Raw genomic sequence first — 20,916 nt, 5'->3', positions numbered from 1 at the left:
CTTGAAAGGAAAACATTAGTCTGATATTTTGGCAAAGTCGTAGATCCTGATGATAAAAAGAAATTATCCTATCTGTGGAATGAAGTGGAAAAAGCTTGGATACTGATGCTGTGAGATACAAAGTTTATTTGAATGGATATTTGAAGTTCCTAAGCTGGCCTATGCAGGCTTCTTGAGACTCTTGCCTTAACAAGGCAGATTTATGCAAACTTGTGTATTTGATTGTAAAAGAGACGACATTAAAACTTTCGTTTTCTGAGGTTACTTGTCTCTTCTGAGTTCTCCGATATTCTTTTGATTATTCTCATGTAGTTGTGAGTCCAAGATTTCATAAAGCCCTTTAAGCTTTACAGGTTTATCACAATTCATATTTTTGCAGCTGTCACTGCAACCCAAAAGGATACTGTGTTCATTCAGTGGAGTTTTTTCATTACGCTCAGTGAAGATAGTGGTATTATGTACTCATTCTACCTTTTATGCCCTAGTTCAATCTGGTATTTGTATACATTTGGAACAACATTTTTGTCCTAGTTCCAGAAATCTCATAGCAGCAAAATAGTAATTGTCAAGTCTAGTTCTGAGGATAACCATCAGGATGCACTGGAAGTGTGAAGAAATCTGTGAGTAATCTGTACCTCTTTGTCTGCAATCAGCTAGCCATTTAGGAAAAGAAAACTTCAAAGGCATCCCTTTCTTCTCAGAGAAGTTGTCAACAAGGTTGTGATTATAATAACTTACTAAAACATCACTGTTTGGTAGTCAAGGAAAATGAAGAAGTTGCATCAGATGATCTCCATATTTAGAGGGAATATGTCAAGTTGTGATGTGATTATTTATATGTTCTCAAAGAACTTACAAGGTGACATTTTGGATGATGAAGATGCACGGCATTTTGAGCCTGGTCAGTTACGGAAGTTCAACAGAGAAAACTGGTCCTACCTGAATTGTTTTGGTTGTTTAATCTTGGAGCCCTCAGCATGAGGGCTCTGTAAGGTGAGTTTTGGTTGATCTAGCTACAGCGGTTTAAGGCATCACAGCTCCTGGCCATCTGCCTTGCTCCCGTAGCAGGTGTAGCAGAAGGAAACATTTGCTTGGCTCTTAGTGGACTTACTCAGTCTGGTAGGTTAATGCAGGCCATCTTCTCTGTTGCATTAAGCTGATGCACTAGACAGTGAACTGCCCTTATGGAAGTGTGGGTGCGTGTTCCCTTCTGCTACAGGTGATAACCACGGGGAAAGGAATAAGGCAGATAACTGGTAACAGTAATGTCTTAAAGCCTACTGTTAGATCCACCATCAGAGCTAAAAGGGACTTTTCCAGTGTGACTGATGTTTCTGGGTTAAAATGAAAAAGCTGAATGACTTTTTCCTAAGAAAACAGGTTTCTCAATTCGTTTTTCAAAATTTATAGAGTTTTAATTAAGAAATAAGGTGGGGATGCATGTGTATGAATGTGTATTAACATATATGTTAAAAAAAAATCAGATTTGAAACCAGTCAGTGTGGAAGCTTCTACTTCATGACCATTCCTAAGACCTGCCATGAAGCTCAGTGAGGCCCAAGCCCTCTTAGTCAAAGAGAGAAAAAGAGATTTTTTTTCACTGCATGAAGGTTTCAAAAAATTTTTTTTTTTTTTTTTTTTTTTTTTTAATCAGTAGTGTAGTAAAGTAAATTTATAGAAGCATTCATATCCAGCAGTTGCTGTTATACAGGAAAAACAAAAATCTCCATGCTAAAAAGTTACACTTGCTATGTGGTAAATTTATTTTGCTTCACATGTCTATCATAAAGTATGAGTTGACTGGCTCTCCCACAGGTTCTGTTTTCCTTTGCAAAGATCCTTATTTGCAGTTGGCCATTTTTTGCATGGAGCTTATTATACCTGTCTTTACTGTGTTCCACAGCCATAAATGTTGCATATTATTTTGGAGTTTTAGGAAGTGAGAGACATGCAGATAATGTGAGATGGAAAAAAGCCTGTTCATGTTACTGGAGTTGACCATGTTACTACTTGTTACTGTTTTCTGATGTTAACTTTGGAGATGATCCTTCAAAGTTTTCATTCTTCAGAATAAGAATCTTCTACCAATATAGAAGAAACTAGAGATTATAATTCTGCTTTACAATTTGTGAGGTTGTTTTTTCCTTACAGCTTGTTTATTTCCCTCCTTCCTTGTTTCCATCCTCTTCACCCTTCCCTCACTCCCAAAAAGGGAGCTGGCAAATTGCATCTAGACCACAAATCTAGGCACAAAATAAGTTGTTTTTCTTAGAGCGCATTTGAGGTCTAGACGTAAATTTATATTTATATTTGGCAACAGAGCTACAACAGAATATCCAACCTATGTTCAGTCATTCCTTAGACTTAATATCATATCCCCTGATTACAGAGAAAGTGTGTGGGTATTTTACCAAATTAGAATATGTTAGTTGACAAAGGAGACAGTAGTTTTAGTGACAGAAATTAAGTTTAGTTCAAGTACCATGTTGGTAGTATAAATAGGTTGTAGTTTAAATGAATAATAAAGGTTCTTTTTTGTATTTTCATGTGCTTCTCAATTCTATCAGTTCTACCAAATCACATGGTGTGTGGTTGGCTCACTTACTATTTTTCTGTATTCTACTCTTGATTATTTTTTAGTGCAAATTGAAGGGATTATTGCAGAATCAAGTGCTTGGCACTATATGAAGTTATTGCTAAAGTTTTTATTTCATCCATTAGAAGTGTTATGGTTGTAAAGGGAAATTATCAAGTTTGTAAGTGTGTAACAGCCCCCCACCTAGTATATATGTATTGTAGTATAGACTCCAACTCTTGGTATTCAGCTTTGCTTCAAAGAGAAGCACAGAGTGTTGGAGTTTTAAACATTTCATTCATTGTTCGTGTGGTTCCCTTGCTACAATATGCAAGTCCAACTAATGCACTGAACCAAGTAGGGAAAACCTTTGTTTTAATCATTGCAGATCCTTGCTTATTTCATGTATAATGAAGCAGGCTAAATCTGCAGAGGAGAAACTTTTATAGTAGTAGTAATCAAAAAGCCATTATGAAGGAGCACCTCAACTTTGTTGTTGCAGACTTTTGCTTCAACCTTAAACTGATTTTGTTGTTGTTGTCATTGTTGTTATATATTGCAGCTGCTTTATTAGATGATTCTCTTGGGAGTTGTACAGGGACTTTGATTTTGTGTATTTCAAGCCTTTTTTTTCTTTTTTAATGATTAATTGGCACCCGTTGCAGACTGATAATGAACAACAATCCATGAATACAATAAAAAAGTATTAGCTAGAGAAATTATATTATTATTTTTAAATTCAGTGAGTTTTGTTGTGTGTGCACATATATGGTGAGGGGGATTAATTAGTGGGGGCGGAGAGGAATGGACATTTTTGCTTGGACATGTTTCCTATATATATAATTTGTGTTTTTTCTCTTTTAATTTGCAGATAAGCCTTTAAAGAAGCGAAAACAAGAAAACAAACCACAGGAGGCTGGGGGTGCTACTGGAGGAAATAGACCAGCTTCTCAGGAGACAGGTTCTGCAGGAAATGGGGCAAGGCCTGCGTTGATGGTTAGCATTGATCTTCAGCAAGCAGGAAGAGCGGACTCTCAGGCAACAGTAACTCAGGATTTGGACACCGTCAAAAAACCTGAAGAAATTAAGCAGTATAATGATGGGTTTGTATGTGTTCCCCAAGAAGACACTGGTGGAGTTCTTAAACTTAAACCTGAAAACCATCCTGAGATCCTTAGGAAAAAGTCTGACTTTGAGGGCCAGAAGACAGAGATTCAGCAAAATGAAAACAGACAAATGGAATTTCAACAAAATGAGAGCAGGCGGTTAGAAAGTAAACACAATGAAAACAAACAGGTAGAAGCTAAACATGAAAGCAAGCATGAAAGCAGACAAATGGAAGTGAAACAAAATGAGAACAGACAGACAGAATCAAAACAAAACGAGAGCAGACAAATGGATATGAAACAGAATGAGGGAAAACAAAATAATGGCAAACAGGAAATAAGGCAGAGGCCCGAAACGCCAAAACAGAAGAGTGAAGGCAGGCCCGAAACGCCAAAACAGAAGAGTGAAGGCAGGCCTGAAACGCCAAAACAGAAGAGTGAAGGCAGGCCCGAAACGCCAAAACATAGACATGATAATAGGAGGGACTCCAGTAAACCATTGTCAGAGAAGAAAATTGAAATATCTAGGCATAAACCAGATGTGAAATCCGATCCTTCGAGGATAAAATCTGAAAGTAGATCCGATCCAGGAAAACAAAGACCAGATGGGCGTTCAGTTTCTGATGCTCCAAGGCGTGACCATGATAGCCTTAAACAAAGGTCTGAGGACAGGGGGGAGTCAGAGAGATATAGAGGAGACCCATCCAAGATTAGAAGACCTGAATATTTGAGATCCTCAAACAAAAGTGAACATGATTCTAAACATGGTATTAAATCTGATGGCTCAAAAACTGAGAAATTAGAAAGGAAACATAGACATGAGTCTGGTGAATCAAGGTTTTCTTCTGGGGATCAGAAATCAAGACCTGATAGCCCTCGTATAAAACAGGAAAGTAAAGGAGATTCTAGTAAATCAAGACCTGATAAAACTGGTTTTAAATCACCCAACAGCAAGGATGAACGAAGGACAGATGGTAATAGGAGTAAAGTAGATAGTAATAAAGCACATGCTGATAATAAAGCAGAGTTTCCCAGTTACTTGTTGGGGGCAAGATCTGGTGCATTGAAACATTTTGTCATTCCAAAAATCAAGCGTGATAAAGATGGCAATGTCACTCAGGAATCGAGGAAAACTGAAATTAAAGGTGAACAGAAGGACAAAGTAGAAAAGATTGGGCTAGTTGAAGATCTAAATAAAGGAGCTAAGCCTGTAGTTGTTCTTCAGAAGCTATCTTTGGATGATGTGCAGAAATTTATTAAGGATAGAGAAGATAAATCAAGGAGCTCTTGTTTTAAACCTAACAAGAACAAGTCATCCAAATCTAATAAAGGTAAGATTATTTTAATGTTAATTACATTATATCTTGCACACTCCTCCTGTTCCTTTAGACTTACTATGCAGTGGTCAATAATTCAGCTCAAACATACGATAGTTAATTTATATGCTTGCTTACATGGTGATTTTGGGGAACCAAACTGAAACTGTTCTTATTATCATCTAAGAGCTTGTCGGTGTGGGAAGTCTTGCTCCAGTGTAAATGAAATGATTTATTTACCCCAGTGAAAGTACCGAACGTAGGAACACTTAAATGGTTTTAAATTGTACTTCAACCACATTAGTTTAATCTGGTAGCTTACCTAATTAAACATAACTGGTATAGGTATGATTTAAACTGGTTTAAGTGTGTCTGTGTAAGGTATTGGTACTACTATAACTGAATCAGTGTGCTCTGAGTGGTGGAAAGTACTATGTAGACCAGCCCTAAGATTCTTTCATATTTTTAATTAGAGATGAAATGTGGTTTTCCAAGGGATGTTTTGACATGATGCAATAAGAATCCCATCTGCCTCTCTTACACTATAAATATGACACTGTTGGGGAGCTACCACGCTTTAGGCTGTGTGACAACAAACTTACAAAAGCATTTTGTGTTTAGTGGTTGACTCTGTTTCCATTTTAGAATCGAGTCTTTAGGAGAATTCAGACCTCATTGTCTGTAAGGTCCAGTATAAATTCATGACATGGATAGCATATTATTCAGTGTAGTTGGTAGGTTTAATACCTGCTTGTTTGTCTGTTCTGCTGAATTTAACACTCTTGATGATGATTACTTTTCTTCTTGGTACTGTAATTTTGGCTTTTTTGGTTTCAAACTGAAGTAGATCATTTCACATTGTGAAAGTCAGATTACTCACCGATCAGGGTTACTTTATATTTTTAGTTTTAGAGTCTAGATGACTATGCATTTAAATTTCTTACATAGTGTATTTACAGAGTTGGTCTCAAAATAGACAAATCAAGTGGCAAAGGATTTCAGCTTTATACAGGATTATTTATGAATGCATGGTAGCAGGTATACCTCATTGCTTATGAATTTGCAATTAAAATGTTTTCTTACAAGGTTATTTGATAAGGAATGAGGTAGGAATCATCCTTGTGAATGTATAAACACATTTATGTGCACATATATGTGCAGAGGTGATGTCTGTATAAGAAATTTATCGTGATACATATGTTGTCTGTCTACTAACCAGATTGTGATTGACTCTTGGGCACTTAAAGATTTAGCAGTTCAAGGTGAATGTTACTTTTTGTAAAGTATCAGCTCCCTGTTAAATATTTTTTATTTACCCTGAAAATACGAACATTTTCCTTCCCTCTTTCTGAGGCTCAGAAAAGGCATGATTTCCATTTCTAACAATAATAGGTATCTAGATTTAGACATAAGATGATGACACCTTTGATACCACCTAAGTTTGAAGATTTCAAATGCAGCCTTTCTGTTCGTGACAGAGAATACTGAAAGATTTCTTGTGGGATTCAGCACTAATCTCCAAAAGACAGACTTTGAATTCACACAATTCTATGTGCAGAAAAGTTTTAGAGGTTCTAGCTCCCTTTGAGCTGTGTACAGTGCAAGTATACTTTCCAAAATGTTTTTGAAATACATTTTTTCTGTAATGTGTTTTGTATGTGGTTATTTATATAGTTTGTTTTAATAATGTCTAATAGTTTTAATGACTTCTGTAATCGGCATGACTATTAGCTGCGTCACACATGAACAATGCATTCATTTTAAACTCACGTTTATAACTTTTCTGCAATGTTTTTGTGTATTTTGTGTCTGCAAAAGTCATACATGTTTCTTACCCTGTAACTTGGGATATGTTTTTCAGGACAAAAAATGTTTTGAATGTAGTAATAGTCTCTTTGTTATTGTATCCCGAATAAGATTCTTATAATGTTATTAGAAATAGGTTTCATGGAGAGAATAATGTAACTAGATTTCACTTACAAATCAAGTTTTCGGTGTTCAGCCAGGCAGATTTTGGAGAAATTGTCATAATCTTTGTATTTTTCATGTGTATTTCTGGTTTTATGCTTCTTGTCTAGTTTCCTGATGAATTGCTTACTACTTCCTAGGATGTATTATGCTATATAATTAGGTGAACTCAGGTGTTTTTAAGAGATTCCTAATTCATATAGGTATCTGTTCATAAGCCAAAGTCTGTTTGACAGCAGCTGACTAACTGATACAGAAAATACCCATTTCATTCCTACAAAACCATCCTCCCTCCAATTGAGAAGAATATGTTTTACTCCTTTAGTTAGAAAATTTTTAACAGACTAGGAAATGTAGTTTTCATAAACATTCCTTATTTAGTTCATCCTATATTTCTTAATAGATAGTATCAATTTTTTTCTAGTGTTGCTTTTAGTATCCCCATCCCACTTCTCCTATCCCTTTTGTTCCATGTAGCTTAGTATATTTTGCTTTTTCTTTCCTTCTTTATCTCCTTGTGTTCCTTGTCCTTTTTTTTTTCCTTTCTCATCCCTCCATGCCTCAAGGAAATGTCTTCTACTAGCCTTATTACATGCAACACCTAATGTGTGGTTTAGCTTAAATACAGTTTAAAATAGGGTTAGTTCAGCTAGTTCAAAACACCGTTTAGATAGTCTTTCTATTGGGAGGGACTTATGCTGCTTTATATAGGCTCACAAAATCAATTTGTTTTCAGCTAAAATAAACACTTTGTAGATGGAAAGTCTCTATTACTTTTAATATTTTTAGTATCATACCTTTGCTGTGCATGTGGATAAGCCTTGTATGGTGCTGTAAAAAACCAAAACATTTTAATCAAATTTTATAGTCAAGTTGGAAAATTTGTTAAGATATTGTATGACTAGGAAGACAGCTACAGTATAGAGGCTGACGGAAGGAAGAAGTTACTGTGGTAAACCTTCATTATTAAAATCCACAACCCAGATTTCAGAAAGATTTCGCTTTCATACAAATTTTTGGCTAGTATGTTAAGATTGAATTATCCCCACAGTTCCTTTGATGTTTACAGGGAAGAAGCAACATTTTTCTCTCTCTTCTGTTCCTTGAGCATTTTTCTAAGAGATGCACTGTAGCTCAGAGGAAAGTTACTGCAAGTCTTTTCATGGCATTTTCATTAAGTGGTCATGTGGTGAAATTTTGTGGCCTGTTTTCCCAGGTCAGAATGAATTATAACACTCTTTTATTCTGATTTTAACATCTATAAATGCCTTATCCTGGTTTTAATGGAAATGTGTGTTGTGAGAGCTCCCTGGAACTTTTCCATTCTTCACGTTTCTGCCTGCAGTGGTGAGGTCATATTTGCTATATTTCCTTTTCAGAGCTTCGGTGAATACCTTCTCTGCTGCTTCTTATGGCTATACTGATCAGCTACCTTGAAATGAGAACCACTACTGGTTTCGGTTACTTGTTCTGAACATGACAGAAACTGTAATTGTCTGCCTGTGTAAGGAGATGTCTGAGTTGGTTTATATGTGTTTGCAGGATTGGCTTTTCGAATTAAGCTCCGTGTATGTAATGCAAGTCTTAGTTCTAGGACAATTGAGTGGGTGTTTTTTAAGACTTGTGTAGAAATGCCTTTTGGGTCTTTAGATATCACCTAAAAAGACTTTATTTTGTTTTTAAAAAAAATTCACTGAAGAATCTAATGCCCAGTGCTGCTCCTTCATAGTGTAGATTGTTATTACAGGATTTAATTATTTGTACATTATAGAACTTAAAACACAGGTTTTCGTTGCTCCCTCCAAGTCTTCCTAACTATACTCTGTTCTCTCCTGCTATGTTCGGAAATTTGAATAAAGATATTCCATTTTTACAAAGCTGCTCTTTATACATATTTCTATAGGAGCAACTAAGATTCTGCTGCAAGTTACTCCTACTAGCCTTTAACATTGTAGAGTTAATACAGTGCTTGTAGACTTGCTGTGTTTTATGGTCGTGTGTTTCTTTTTAAATTCCAGATGAATTTTTTGGAACATACAATACCCTAATGGGTAGGTTAGAGCGATATAAAATTCCACGGCATTTGCACAACAGGTTGCCCCATGCTTGAATTGTAGCGCTGCTGGAAGCAGTCTCGCTTGTGAAGCAGAGTAATCAATTAGGTGCCCAGCTTCTACGAATGGCAAGAAAGGGAGTCTTCCAGGACACGCAAAGCTGTATCCAGGTCCTGGTGGCTTAGTGAGCCCCCTTGTGCCTCTTGCCACTGTCTCATGGGCAGCCCAGCAAAGCTACACACCACTACTTGCTGGTAGAGCTAAAGACCCTGGACGTAAAGGGAGTATGACTTTTAAACATTAAAGTCCTTTGTGTGTAGGGCTTCTATAAAGGTAAAATTGGCAAACCCTTGAGAAGAATAGTTTATGGATATTAATTAACGCATCAATAAAACTTTGAAGTTGACTCAGATTTATTTACAACCCTTGAAAATAATGACCTCTGGTGCTGAAACACAGATAGTCTGTGAAATCAGCAGAACCAGCAGTTGTTCTGCAAGGAAATCACTGGAGTAAAAGTGTACTTCCTTCGGAACAGAAGATTGCATTTCAGCTTGCTTACTCCTGATTGTGCTTTCCTAAAGATTTCCTTTGTGAAAGTCGATAATTACATAAACTTGGAATTTGGAATCACTTTTTTGGAGTTTCTGGTACAAGCTGTATTTGCATGTGGTCGGGTAGAGTAATAACCCACTAATCATCTTGTACGTACACGCACTGCCAGGTGCAACAGATGGGTCATAATTTTCTCTGAAGTTCTCTTGTAACTTATACCCCATTGCAGAGAGGCAAAGAGCAAATTCCATTGTTTACAGCAGAGAGTTTTTTATCGTGGTTCTTCTCAGTGGAAGAGCAGTACTTGGAGCTTCTCTTAATCTAAATTTAACTAGATTTTTAGGAAAAAAGCATATTACTTTTGTTAGAATTCTACAATCTTCCTGTTATTCCATTTTCTGGGCTATTGGTGACTACCTCTATGGAACTTAACTAGACTAGAAGAGGAGTGATCTGTCCCTGGTGGCATTAGTAGTGTTTAAAGATATGGTGGGTTTACAGAGAATCCATTTTAATATATACTTTGTCCACTTACCCTAATTTGTTTTTTTCCTCTCCTTTTTGGATTGTGTTGAACAGGATCACAGTTTGAAAAATATTCCAGGCATCATTTAGTCAAAAGCTAAAAACAAATTATTTATAACCTGTTAAATCCAGTAGTCTGGAAGGGTCTCAGTTCTAAAGCATGCTTTGCACCAAAATGAGTCATTTCTACTTACAGGGATGTTTTAGGCATGGTGTGTCCTATCCCAAAAAGTATGTTCAGATACATGTTGGCATTGTACTGTTTGGGGGCTTTTGGTGTGTGTTTTTCAGAAGTTGATGTTGGATAAACATCTTTCGTTAACAGCTAGTATGCATTCAGCAGTTGCATACTGGAGTCCTTTCTTGTACTGGTCTGTTATTTTAACAGGAGAAATTTCTACGCTGCTTTGCCTGGAGGCTGCATAAGTTTTCTCCTACTCTTGTCTTTGGCACTCTGGTGAATATTCTGGTGCCTGTTCTCATAGTTGTTCTTAAGTCTTCACTGGGTAACAAGAGCGAACTGCACATGTTGCACATCTGGTTCTTAACAAACAGTAAGCTTGACTGAACTTCTTAGTTTCATTGTACTTTGGTTCATCCAAAATATGATGCTTTTCCTGTTTGGAGATTTAGGAGTGCTTTGTTTAATTAGTTTACTTTTGAAAAATAACTTTGGCAACTGTAAGCGATAGAAAGTAACAACCTAATTTGTCAGAGCAATCAGCCTTTTTGTTGCAGTCTGAAACTGTGTTTGGTTTGTGGGCTTTGATGCTTCATCAAGTTCCTCTTTGTTTCTGGGAAAAGCTTTGTCAAAATTATTTTGCATAAATAATTTATGCAACAACGCATTGCAACGTATAAAAATGCAGGCCAGTAGTTTATCTGACATGAGAATATGCAATGCAAACTTGTTCATGTGTCTAAGCATCTAAATACAGATGTTATTTCTTACCTTATGTGCAAGGATATATCGACAAAAACTTTGATTTGAATTTTCTTTTAAACAAAGGGTAAATTTTCAAAAAATTCAAATATTTGCTCCTGGTAAATTAGCTTTTCTGTTGCTCAAAATTTTTGCCTGTTCTAGGTGGCTGTTTTCATCTAAGAAAATTTAAACTATTGACTTGAAACTTTGAACTTAATTCTTGCTCAGTGGGAACAATACTAATGACTATAACAGAACAGGCAGAGAGCTATTTGTTCTTCAAATTGCTGAATTGTTGTTTCATCAGATAAAAGTTCCTTAAAGTATATTCACTGATAAATATCTTATGAGCAACTTTCATATATTTCATGTTAAAAGTTAGAACATCAGCAATCTTTCTTTCTTTTTTCGGGGGAGGGGGTTAATGTAATTGAGTTGCTTAGCAGAAGCAAACAATGGAGTAGCTTCCCATGATGATATTTGGAATGCTAAAGGCCAGGAATTTTTCCATGATAGTACAAGGTAAAAGCAAAACTTCTTCATGTACCTTAAAGTCAGAAATCAGATTTAAATCACTGCATTTGTTTTGCTTGTTTTCTGCAAAGATCTTGCTTATATTATATTGCTTATATAGGAGTTTTTCTAGTACGAGCAGAATAATTATGAAATGACTCAATTAAGGTGTGATTTGATTTTTATTTAATGAAAGTCTTTCTTCTTAGGTGAGGCCTCATGGCCTTAATCAGGATACATGGCTGGGAAAATGCATCAGTCGCATGAATTTCAGTTTCCAAACATTAATAGCGATAAAAAAAAATCCATGCTATATTCCTGCATCTGTGCAAAACACCCAAACTTTTTAATACAAAAAATGCAGTTAGCTTAAATTTTTATGTATTTGTTCTGAAGCAGTGATAGTGAAATCCCTTTTACAAAAACAATCCCTGACACACTGATTCATAAAATTGAGGTTCTCTATGTAGCACTACATTTATTTCAATCGCCAGTCTTTCTCCATTTCACTCTGAATGCTGCTATGTTATTCTTAAAGTATCTTTCAAAACTAGACTGTTCCAGCCTCGTTTTATAGATTTGTAAAGATGAGAAGTCAGAGAATAGCAATAGTATATAATATATAACTTGTGGATAAGGTTGCTGCAGCAGTTGGATAGCGAGGTGCTTATTGATATCTGTGCATTACAAGTTCTAGCGCTCCTTGGCAGCCCTCAGAGAGTGTGCGTGGGTACGTTCCCTGCTCTCTGCCTGGATCCTTCAGGGCGCTCTGTGGAAACCTCTTCCCTCATTCAAATTATGGTCTTGATTTCTAAGAATATTTTGAACTACTGTAAAATCTTTTGAATCTGTGCTGCTTAGCCATGGGCAGTGATGACCCCTACTACGACATGCAATTATTCAGTTGCTGTGTCCATATTCCTTCTTCTCTGACCCACCATCCTGGCTGGGTCCCCTTTCTCAAGGCCAGAGCCAAGCACTAGAATATAAACGGGCAATCTGAACCTGTCCTCCTTTGAGCCAGAATCTGGGAACCTTCCTTTTGCGCCAGCATTGGGATGGATGGGGAAAAATGATTCATTTTCAAAAATGTATTCAAAGAAAACCCTCTCTTTGCCCGTATATGAACAGAATCTGTGGAATCATATAGGACATACTTCTTTCTAACGCTGCTTTTCTCCATCTTTCCAAATCCCCTACAGTGCAGAATCCTGTGGGCCCAGTTGCTTGGGTGGTGGTTGTTGAAGGGGTCTGAGCCTCCCGCACTTTTTGGTGTGTGTGTGCGTGTCTGTGAGTGTGTGCAAACTGAGCTCAGGAATTATCTCTTTGTGTATGTGGTGATAAAGTGAGGATAAGGAGCTTGAGAAAGGACTTATATCCTGTTTATAGGATATATCTGTCTACCCTTCCACAAACTCTTAAGGCAGAGAATGGGGGGGGGAGAGAGGAAAGCCACTGACGCAGATGGGCTACTTGAAGATTTGTTTTTGGTCTGTGTTAATCTTGATTGGGTGTTCCTCAGCTGACGACATGGCGTTGAGGTAAAAGTGGGACTTTTGTGTTATGAGCAGATGTACCTTCACTGTGCCTTGAATTCCTTTTTGGGAAAAATCATTGCCTTTTCCTGGCATTTCCCCATCCATTCTTAAAACCGTAGAGGGCACAGACTTTCTTGGAGAAGTGTGAAGCTGGAGGGCAAGGGACTCCAATCACCCCGGCAAGGGACTCCGATCACCCCAGCAAGGGTGAACTCAGTGTGCTGTGTAAAGGAAACACTGCTGCTGCAGGTACTGAATCTGTGGGTGCGAGACAGGGACACAGTGAAGGTCCCAGCTATAAAATGCTGAAACATTTTAAGGGAGAAAATGTTGGAAAGAGTATCTTTTTGCACAGTGTTTGAAAGCCTTCAGCTTTCACAGGTAAGCTGTTCATCAGTCACAGGTGGTCATGTGGCCCTTCTCTGTAGTGCCTGAGTGCTATACTGTGATAGTACTTAAGGATTTTAAAAGGATGTTTATTTTCCAAACAACTTTGTAAAGTGGGGAAGTACTTTTATGCTCTCTTTTGTCTTTCAGTTCTCCATCTAAAAGAGAAATTTACCTGCCTGAGTAATTGTAGTAGACTTAAGCTGTGAATCTGTCCTGTTGTAGTTACGATGACATAACCATCCAGCAAGAAAGAAGGCACTCTTGTTTTAGAATAACAGTGTATTTTATTTGATTTAGTACAGAGAGTTTGAAGGTTGTTTGAGATAAGCTAGGAAAAACTGTTTTCATTCCTGCATATATGCCTACATAGGAGATCTTATCAGTGTAATTATAGTAGTAACCCTAAGTGACTTGAGAAAGTTAGCCAGTAAGCTGGTGATAGATAAGGGAGGCAAACCTAAAGCCTCAGTTCTTATTAAAACCACTGGGACATCCTCCCTGTTAATGCTCAGAGAGGACATCTAAGGAGAGTGAGCTTGACCTTTGTGAGATAACAGTCATACAGGGTAATGGCTTTTGTGGCTAAAAAGGAGCGAGAGGAAGGCAAAATTAAGTATTATATATATAAGTGAGTATTTATTTTTAATGTCAAAATGAAGATGTATGACAATTCAGCAGTGAAGAAGTTCCAGAATGCAGAGAGTGGCTAGATTTTTTAATTTCTGAATACCAACATATGGAAAGTCAAGTTTCATGTCCCCTCCACAAAATAAGTAGCACTGTTCCCTCTTAGGCCCTTGTGTGCTATTTCATGTAATGTCTTGGCATTTAGAAAGTTCTTCATTTTAAAATACAAGGTGTATATATAGAGATTACAATTATAAAATTTCATTAACTATGGTTTTCCTTACTACAAAATATTAGCATACGGAAGTGGGAAAGAATATTCTTGGCAGTTAGTTTGTGCAAAGCACTTCATGAACATAAACCTAGCTGATTTCAAAATGAATTTCAGGAGTGGTTTTTTGTTTTTGTTTTTGTTTTTTTTCCTTCAGGTGCTTGTTCAGATGTTCATTTGCCACTATAGGTGCATGTGCAAACGGGTCATTTTGATGTCGCAAGCATCTTGAAGTAACTCTGTATAAACAAACCGGTATCTGCCTTAGTGATCGCTTCCCCTGTAGTGACTGTCTCTTACAGCTGTGGAAGTGGCAGTTCAGAGTTTAGGCTTCCAGATGTTCTTGAATCTTGATGGCTGGTTAATTCATAGGAAATGGCACCAAAGTGTAAACCCTTTTTCCTACTTTGAAAAAGTAAAGGCAAATCATTACTGACAAAAGAGTAAAGCTTATTAGAGTTGTTTTTGATTTCCTGGCAGGAACCACCTCTCTGATCCTGGAAAGCTGACTTAAGCGTCAGTAAACATATCATTCCCCCTTTCCATACCTACTTGTTTGAAGTTGTCATATCAAGCCAGGTGAAAATAATCTGAACATGCTGATTGTTGTATCAAAATAGCTGTACTGTTCATATTGAATGAATCAAATAAAAGTCAATAATGATGCTACAGGTTTTTTTTCCTGTTCAACCTGTCTTGACGGAGTTCTGGTGATGGATACGTCTACCTGAAGCCAGAGAGGTTTATTTAACTTGCAAATTCAAAGCAATGTGATTTTGTATCCCTCTAATGATTAGGTTTTGCATAAATATTAGCTAAAGTTAAAGGCTGTTCTTCAAACTTGAAACAACACATCAAGTTATGAACAGAAAGTGACTGAACCTTTTGAATCAGATCTGTGCCTTGCCGTTTTTTCTTAAGCCATACATGAAGAGGGAAGAAGTTACATCCACTAGATATTTGTAGAAGTTTTCCTACTATACAGGATAAAACACTTTGAAAAGCTTCCTAGATTGAAATAGAATATGGGGAGCAGCTTACAGTCTAATTCATTTTTAGCTGAGGATTCTCTCATTTGATTTTTATACTGTATTACATTTTGTCAGGAATTGCATGGTAAGAAAGAAGTATCTTGGCAGTCACTGGGCATTCAGTAACAGCTCAAGCCTCTTCAGTATCTTCTCTAAGAAACTTGTTGAGCAATCATACTACTACTACTACTACTACTACTACTACTACTACTACTACTACTACTACTACTACTACTACATGTTGTTCTTCCGGCAAGCAACAGATATTTAAGTCATGAAATAGGTTTGGACAAGCACTGAAGAAGAAATGGTTGTTCACGTATGACAGTTCTTCAAAATGAGTTGTTCTTATTGCTATTCTGTGACTCACCCTTGAGTGTCACTAATGCAGAGTATATTAATGTTGAGATTCCTTGCAGTGGAGCAAAGGTTTGGTTAGGATGGCGGTTTTCTTTTCTTGCGGTTGTGGCAGCTTTGAGAATATGTATAAATGGTGCCTGAAAACACTGGTGCCTACAGTCTGTTTCAAGTATATTGTGTATGTCCATCACACTTGTTGCAAAAATAGTTATTTCGTTGATGAGGACAGTTTTTCAGAAAGCTTAGTTTACTGGAAGGCGTTCTTATTAACTTGTGGAGTAACTTTTTACTAAAGTTACTTTCTCCTTTGCTACTAAAAAGGCCATGTAAAATAAGGAGAAAGTAATTGCTTAAAATGGAGACAGGAAACATGGATAGAAAGTCTCAGCAAACTTATCAAACAAATTGAAAAAATGAAGGTGATCATACATGTTTTTGTAAATACTGCCAAATGGTTTTGTGTTGTATAGCCTTTTAAACTTTTTTGGAGAAGTGTCCTGTGACCTGAAGAGGGATTAGCATGGGTTTTATAATCTAGAGTTTGTTGCCCTGTGATTGTATTCTTATTTGTAACTGGGTCCTCTTTAGTATTTCTGTACTCCTCTGAGGAAGTAAAGTTTCATATTTTATAATAAATGTACCTTCTAAAAGAAAGATCTCAGTATGATGTTACTAGTGAGGGAGGAGTGGGTTGCCCTGACTCAACATAATGTAAATAATAAATATGAATAACCTCTTGACTGGAGTCCCGCAGTATGTAATATTCCTGAATTTCTTTTAGAAGGATGGGGAGTCCTTTCCCGTGTATGTCTGAGTTCTTGATACATGTGCAGTCACGTCTAACTCCTTTGTCTTGCATGAGTAAAACTCTTTTTAGATTTGGTTTTTCACAGTCCTCAGCAGCTAAGGAAACTATGCATGCAGCAGAGTTGCTCCAGGTAACATTGTGACAGAAACAAAAACTGTGAAGATGGCATGCAGAGAACCTTATAATAATTCTGTTTGTTCTCTTTTCTGCTATTTCCTTCTTGAATAAAGCAAGCTATACCTATTCTCTAACAAAAGAAAAAAAGGGAAGAATTATACTCTGATCTTAAATATCTCTTAACTGGAGAGAGAGCAGTTCACGTAATTATTAGAATTGGATGATTTTACTAATCATTCTGTTTTTAAATTTACTTTTCATAATAGACTGGAAAAGGCTTGAGATATATTTACAGAAAATACGTCTGTTTGTGTATGTCTTTGTGCATCTAGCTTTTAAGCATCCATATGAATCTTAATGCAAGTCCTGTTCCTTTACTCATAGCTGCTTTTTGTAGTGTCATTATTTGACCAGATTTCCTGTAGGCTTTAAGCTCTATGAGTAGTCCTGTTGATTTTAGTGAATTTAGTCACAGTGCATAAAATTGAGCATGTACGTTAGAGAAGCGTAGTCAGAGGCCCTTCAGCGAGTGGTCTGCATCTGTGCAAATTCTCTTAAACATATGCATATATAAATTTCCCTCTAGTCTGGGGCTGGATGTAAGCTAACTCCTCTCCAGAAGCTGCGTAGTCCTACGAAGAGATGGGGATGATTAATGTAGGGACACCACCAGTCTGATACAGCTAGACAACTTCTGGATTAGACAGCTAGTGTCCAGTCAGCTGGTAATACGGGCAGGGGAACTGCATCTGTCCATGCAAGCATACTTTTCCATATCTTCAATGAAGTGCTGAGCCTGCAAAGAATAATCATTTCACAGTACCATAGTAAATCACGCTGTGAAATATTCTGTAGTATTTTTCGAAACAGCATTGAGAATTTGGGTGACTTTGGCAGATGGTGAATATCTAAGGATGACAGCTCCTTAAAGGAAATAAATAGAAGAGTGGCCACAGGTTGGGGGTGAAGCAGGGGGATAGGATATCTCCCTACCTTAGTTAAAAAATGTTCAAACTAACCAATATATAAGTTGAATATTTTTTTAAATGCGCTTATATGAAATAACATGCTAAAAATAATTGAGGATTACAGAAAAAATAATTTTCTGCTTGTTTTGGTGCTTGTAGGCAATTTTTTAGATGTAGAGAGATCGCAAACCAGAAGTATATATAGCCTTTTAAAATTTTCTAATTTTTGTCAAGGTTAGTAGCTGCTGGAAAGTACTTTCTAATATTAAGACCCTTATAATTTCATTTAAAGGTGTTTAAATAAAAATACGAACAAGAAGATGGAAAGTTAGCGTAAAAATGTAGATAGATTTTTAAAAAAGTAATACTAGTGGAACAGGTACAGTGAATGCAATTAAAAAGTGGCTAACCATTCAGAGGATGATTTCTTGCAGGGTGGTTTTTTTTTTTTTTTTTTTGTCTTTATACAGTAATTAGCAGATGGTTTTTTCTCTATTTATAAGTGATGTAGTTTACCTTGGGGAAGGAGAGAGAGGCACTTTTGACAAAGGTGTTTGTTCTTTTTTGGAAAAAGATTAATGGTTCAGTTGGATAGGCTTCAAATCTGTGTAATAGGCTCTTTGGTAAATAAAGATAAAACATCAAAACAAAACCCAAAGAAACACTGAACCAGTCTGCTTTCTTTATGTTGCTTGCAAAAATCTTCACAGTAAATTTTGGAGATCATTAGGAAATCTGACTTTATACAGGCCTAATATTAATTTCCGAATGTGATGAGATTGGCGAGGTGTTGTCTAACTGTATGCTGCTGTGGAAAAAGAACTGATGTCCAATTTGTTGTTTGTCTGCATTAAACAAAAATCCTTCAACTTTGCTGTGTAACAAAATTAGGCAAAAATCTGTGTCCTATTATAAAAGTATTACTAGGAGGTAAGAAACAATCTGGGGCAGAGCTGGGATGTCAGTGAGTTGGCTTGTATTTAAGGGTAAGAACCCAGAAGTTCTGCCAGAGATATCCTCTACCTAACGGTAAAGGGGAGATCGCTGCCTTACATGCGCTAATGAACATGGTTGAGAATGAAGAGAACTATAATGAGATACAACGAATCCTTATTTACCTACACTTTTGGAAAAAACTGTCAACAGATCCAGAGAAGGAACCAAAATAAGAATAAATTTTGTGGGAGTGGAGCAAAGATGTCTTTTTACAGAGGAAATGCACTGATTTGAATTTGTTTTATTTATATGCCTGATAAAAAGAATTTTTATTGAAGAAGATATATGTACAAATTATTACGTTAATTTATAGATGCAGTGTGACCGATACATACAACTTTAGAAAGGGCTATCAAATACATCCAGGTGTATCTTACTGAGGTGTTGTTAGTGGATGTACTGTAAGCAGTTCCTGAGAAAGGTCTGTAGTTTTGGGCCCTTATTTTTATTTTCAAGTTCACATGTGCTCTTCTTGCTCTCCGTTAATAGGTAGCATAGATCAGTCAGTGTTAAAGGAGTTGCCTCCTGAGCTGCTGGCAGAAATTGAATCCACCATGCCACTTTGTGAACGTGTGAAAATGAACAAGCGCAAACGTAGCACAGTTAATGAGAAACCAAAATATGCTGAGATCAGTTCTGATGAAGACAATGACAGTGAAGAAGCTTTTGAATGTAAGTAGTATATAATTCTATTCCTACTGCTTAAAAAGGCTAATATTTTGCTCTTACAAAAGTGGGGGTTTGTTGCTTTTATTTTTCAGTTGTCTAGCCTAAATCGTACAAAAACAAGTTAAATTTGGTGTCCAGGCAACTACTTGGCCAAGTAACGTTTTATTTTTTTAAAAAAGAAAAATTACTTAATTTCAGTTCATGCTCAAGATGAAAAGCTGCTAGCTTTTAAATTTTCTTTTCTACTTACCATATGGGAAGCCACTGTCTAGTTTTTTTTAAGTTGTGCTATGAAACATTTTTTTTAAACAATCAGATTAAAGAAAATACCATGTAAAGCAGCTCAGAAAACTTATATACAAAGCTATGGAGAGAAAAATTCCAATAGGTACATTTAAAATTATTACTTAGTTTCATTGGTAAGAAAAACAAAGCAACCTCTCTTGAATTTTTCTGATCTGATAAATTGAGAATATTACTGCCTAGAAATTTTTCTTCTGTTATTTCCCTGGTGTATTGCCGGGCAAACTGGCAATTACTTCTGATGGGTTCTCATAATAGCATTTGCTGATGATGCTAGTCTTGAATTAAATGTTTTCAGAGGAAGAGAGAAAGCTGGTATTCAGAACTTTGTGGTGTGATCAGGTAATGGTCATATGTGTCAAAAAAAAAAAAAATGCTGTATACATCTAGGTTAGGAAGGGATTTCCTACCTGCTACTAAGAATATAGTTAGTTTGTATCCATGGTAATTCAATTAATCAACACCGAAAAGAAACACTGTTAAAATAGAGTTGAATCAGTTCAAAGTGAGTACCTTCTCAGCAGTGTTACTTACACAGTGCTACAGGAGATGTGCCTGTTGCTGTTAACCTGAGAAGGCACCTCACATAATGAGGGGTTGTTTTTTTTAGATTCTTTTTGCTTTTGCTTATATAAAGTTTATATTGAACTTCTATCAAACACACAAAGTTTTTCTCCTTAGTCTTTCTTAGGCTCCAAAAGAGAAAGATTTTGTTGTCCTGATTTTTAACATATTTCAAGTTCTCCTCTAATGATTATGTAGCACTTATACACCCATACACATACAAAATTATAATTGAGATACCTCTCTGATCTTTCTCAAAGAAATAGAAAAGAGTATCCCCTATTTGTTTTTCTTTTAAAATACAAACAAAATGATGCTGCTTTGGCCATGAGTATGAGTTCTTGAGGTAACTTTCTACCAGTCTTCATTATGGCAAATGATTAATGGTCGTTTGCTCCATTCAGGATTGTATGTTAAAATCTCTGTTTACCATGTAACATCACCTGTTCATGATGTTAATAATCTGGAATAGGGAATTAAAGAAAGGGTAAGTAAAATGAAATTATTTAAATTGGTCAGGAATGGAGAGGATTGTTAGAAATTTCAGAGAGACCTTAATAATGTAGACGTTAGTGACAGTGGCTGCTGAAGTTCTTAAATACAAAGTAATGCAAATTAAGGAAAACTTTCACAGTAATTTTATGCTTTAAGGGACTCTTGATTCATTATGCAACTCGAGATCTGAACATGATTCTGAATAACTCAGTGAGGACATCTGATTTAAAAAGGAGATTATA

At 36.4% G+C, this 20,916-nt stretch overlaps 1 protein-coding gene across 5 annotated transcripts in view; it reads left to right on the top strand.

Annotated features, from left to right (window-relative positions):
* Positions 1–20,916, top strand: part of LOC112994547 (nipped-B-like protein) — a 155,985-nt gene that overhangs the window by 96,826 nt on the left and 38,243 nt on the right. For 3 of the 5 annotated variants that reach the window (XM_064500230.1, XM_064500232.1, XM_064500231.1), the window contains 2 exons: positions 3,447–5,012; positions 19,133–19,315. In XM_064500230.1, the coding sequence (XP_064356300.1) occupies positions 3,447–5,012; positions 19,133–19,315 (1,749 nt within the window). The remainder of the gene's footprint in view (positions 1–3,446; positions 5,013–19,132; positions 19,316–20,916) is intronic. The other 2 variants (XM_064500233.1, XM_064500234.1) reach the window with 1 other exon arrangement.

The sequence above is a fragment of the Dromaius novaehollandiae genome, chromosome W, assembly GCF_036370855.1.
Source record: "Dromaius novaehollandiae isolate bDroNov1 chromosome W, bDroNov1.hap1, whole genome shotgun sequence".
Taxonomy (NCBI): Eukaryota; Metazoa; Chordata; class Aves; order Casuariiformes; family Dromaiidae; genus Dromaius; species Dromaius novaehollandiae.
Note: the sequence above shows the minus strand (reverse complement) of the source record. Positions and strands in the feature narration are given on the sequence as shown.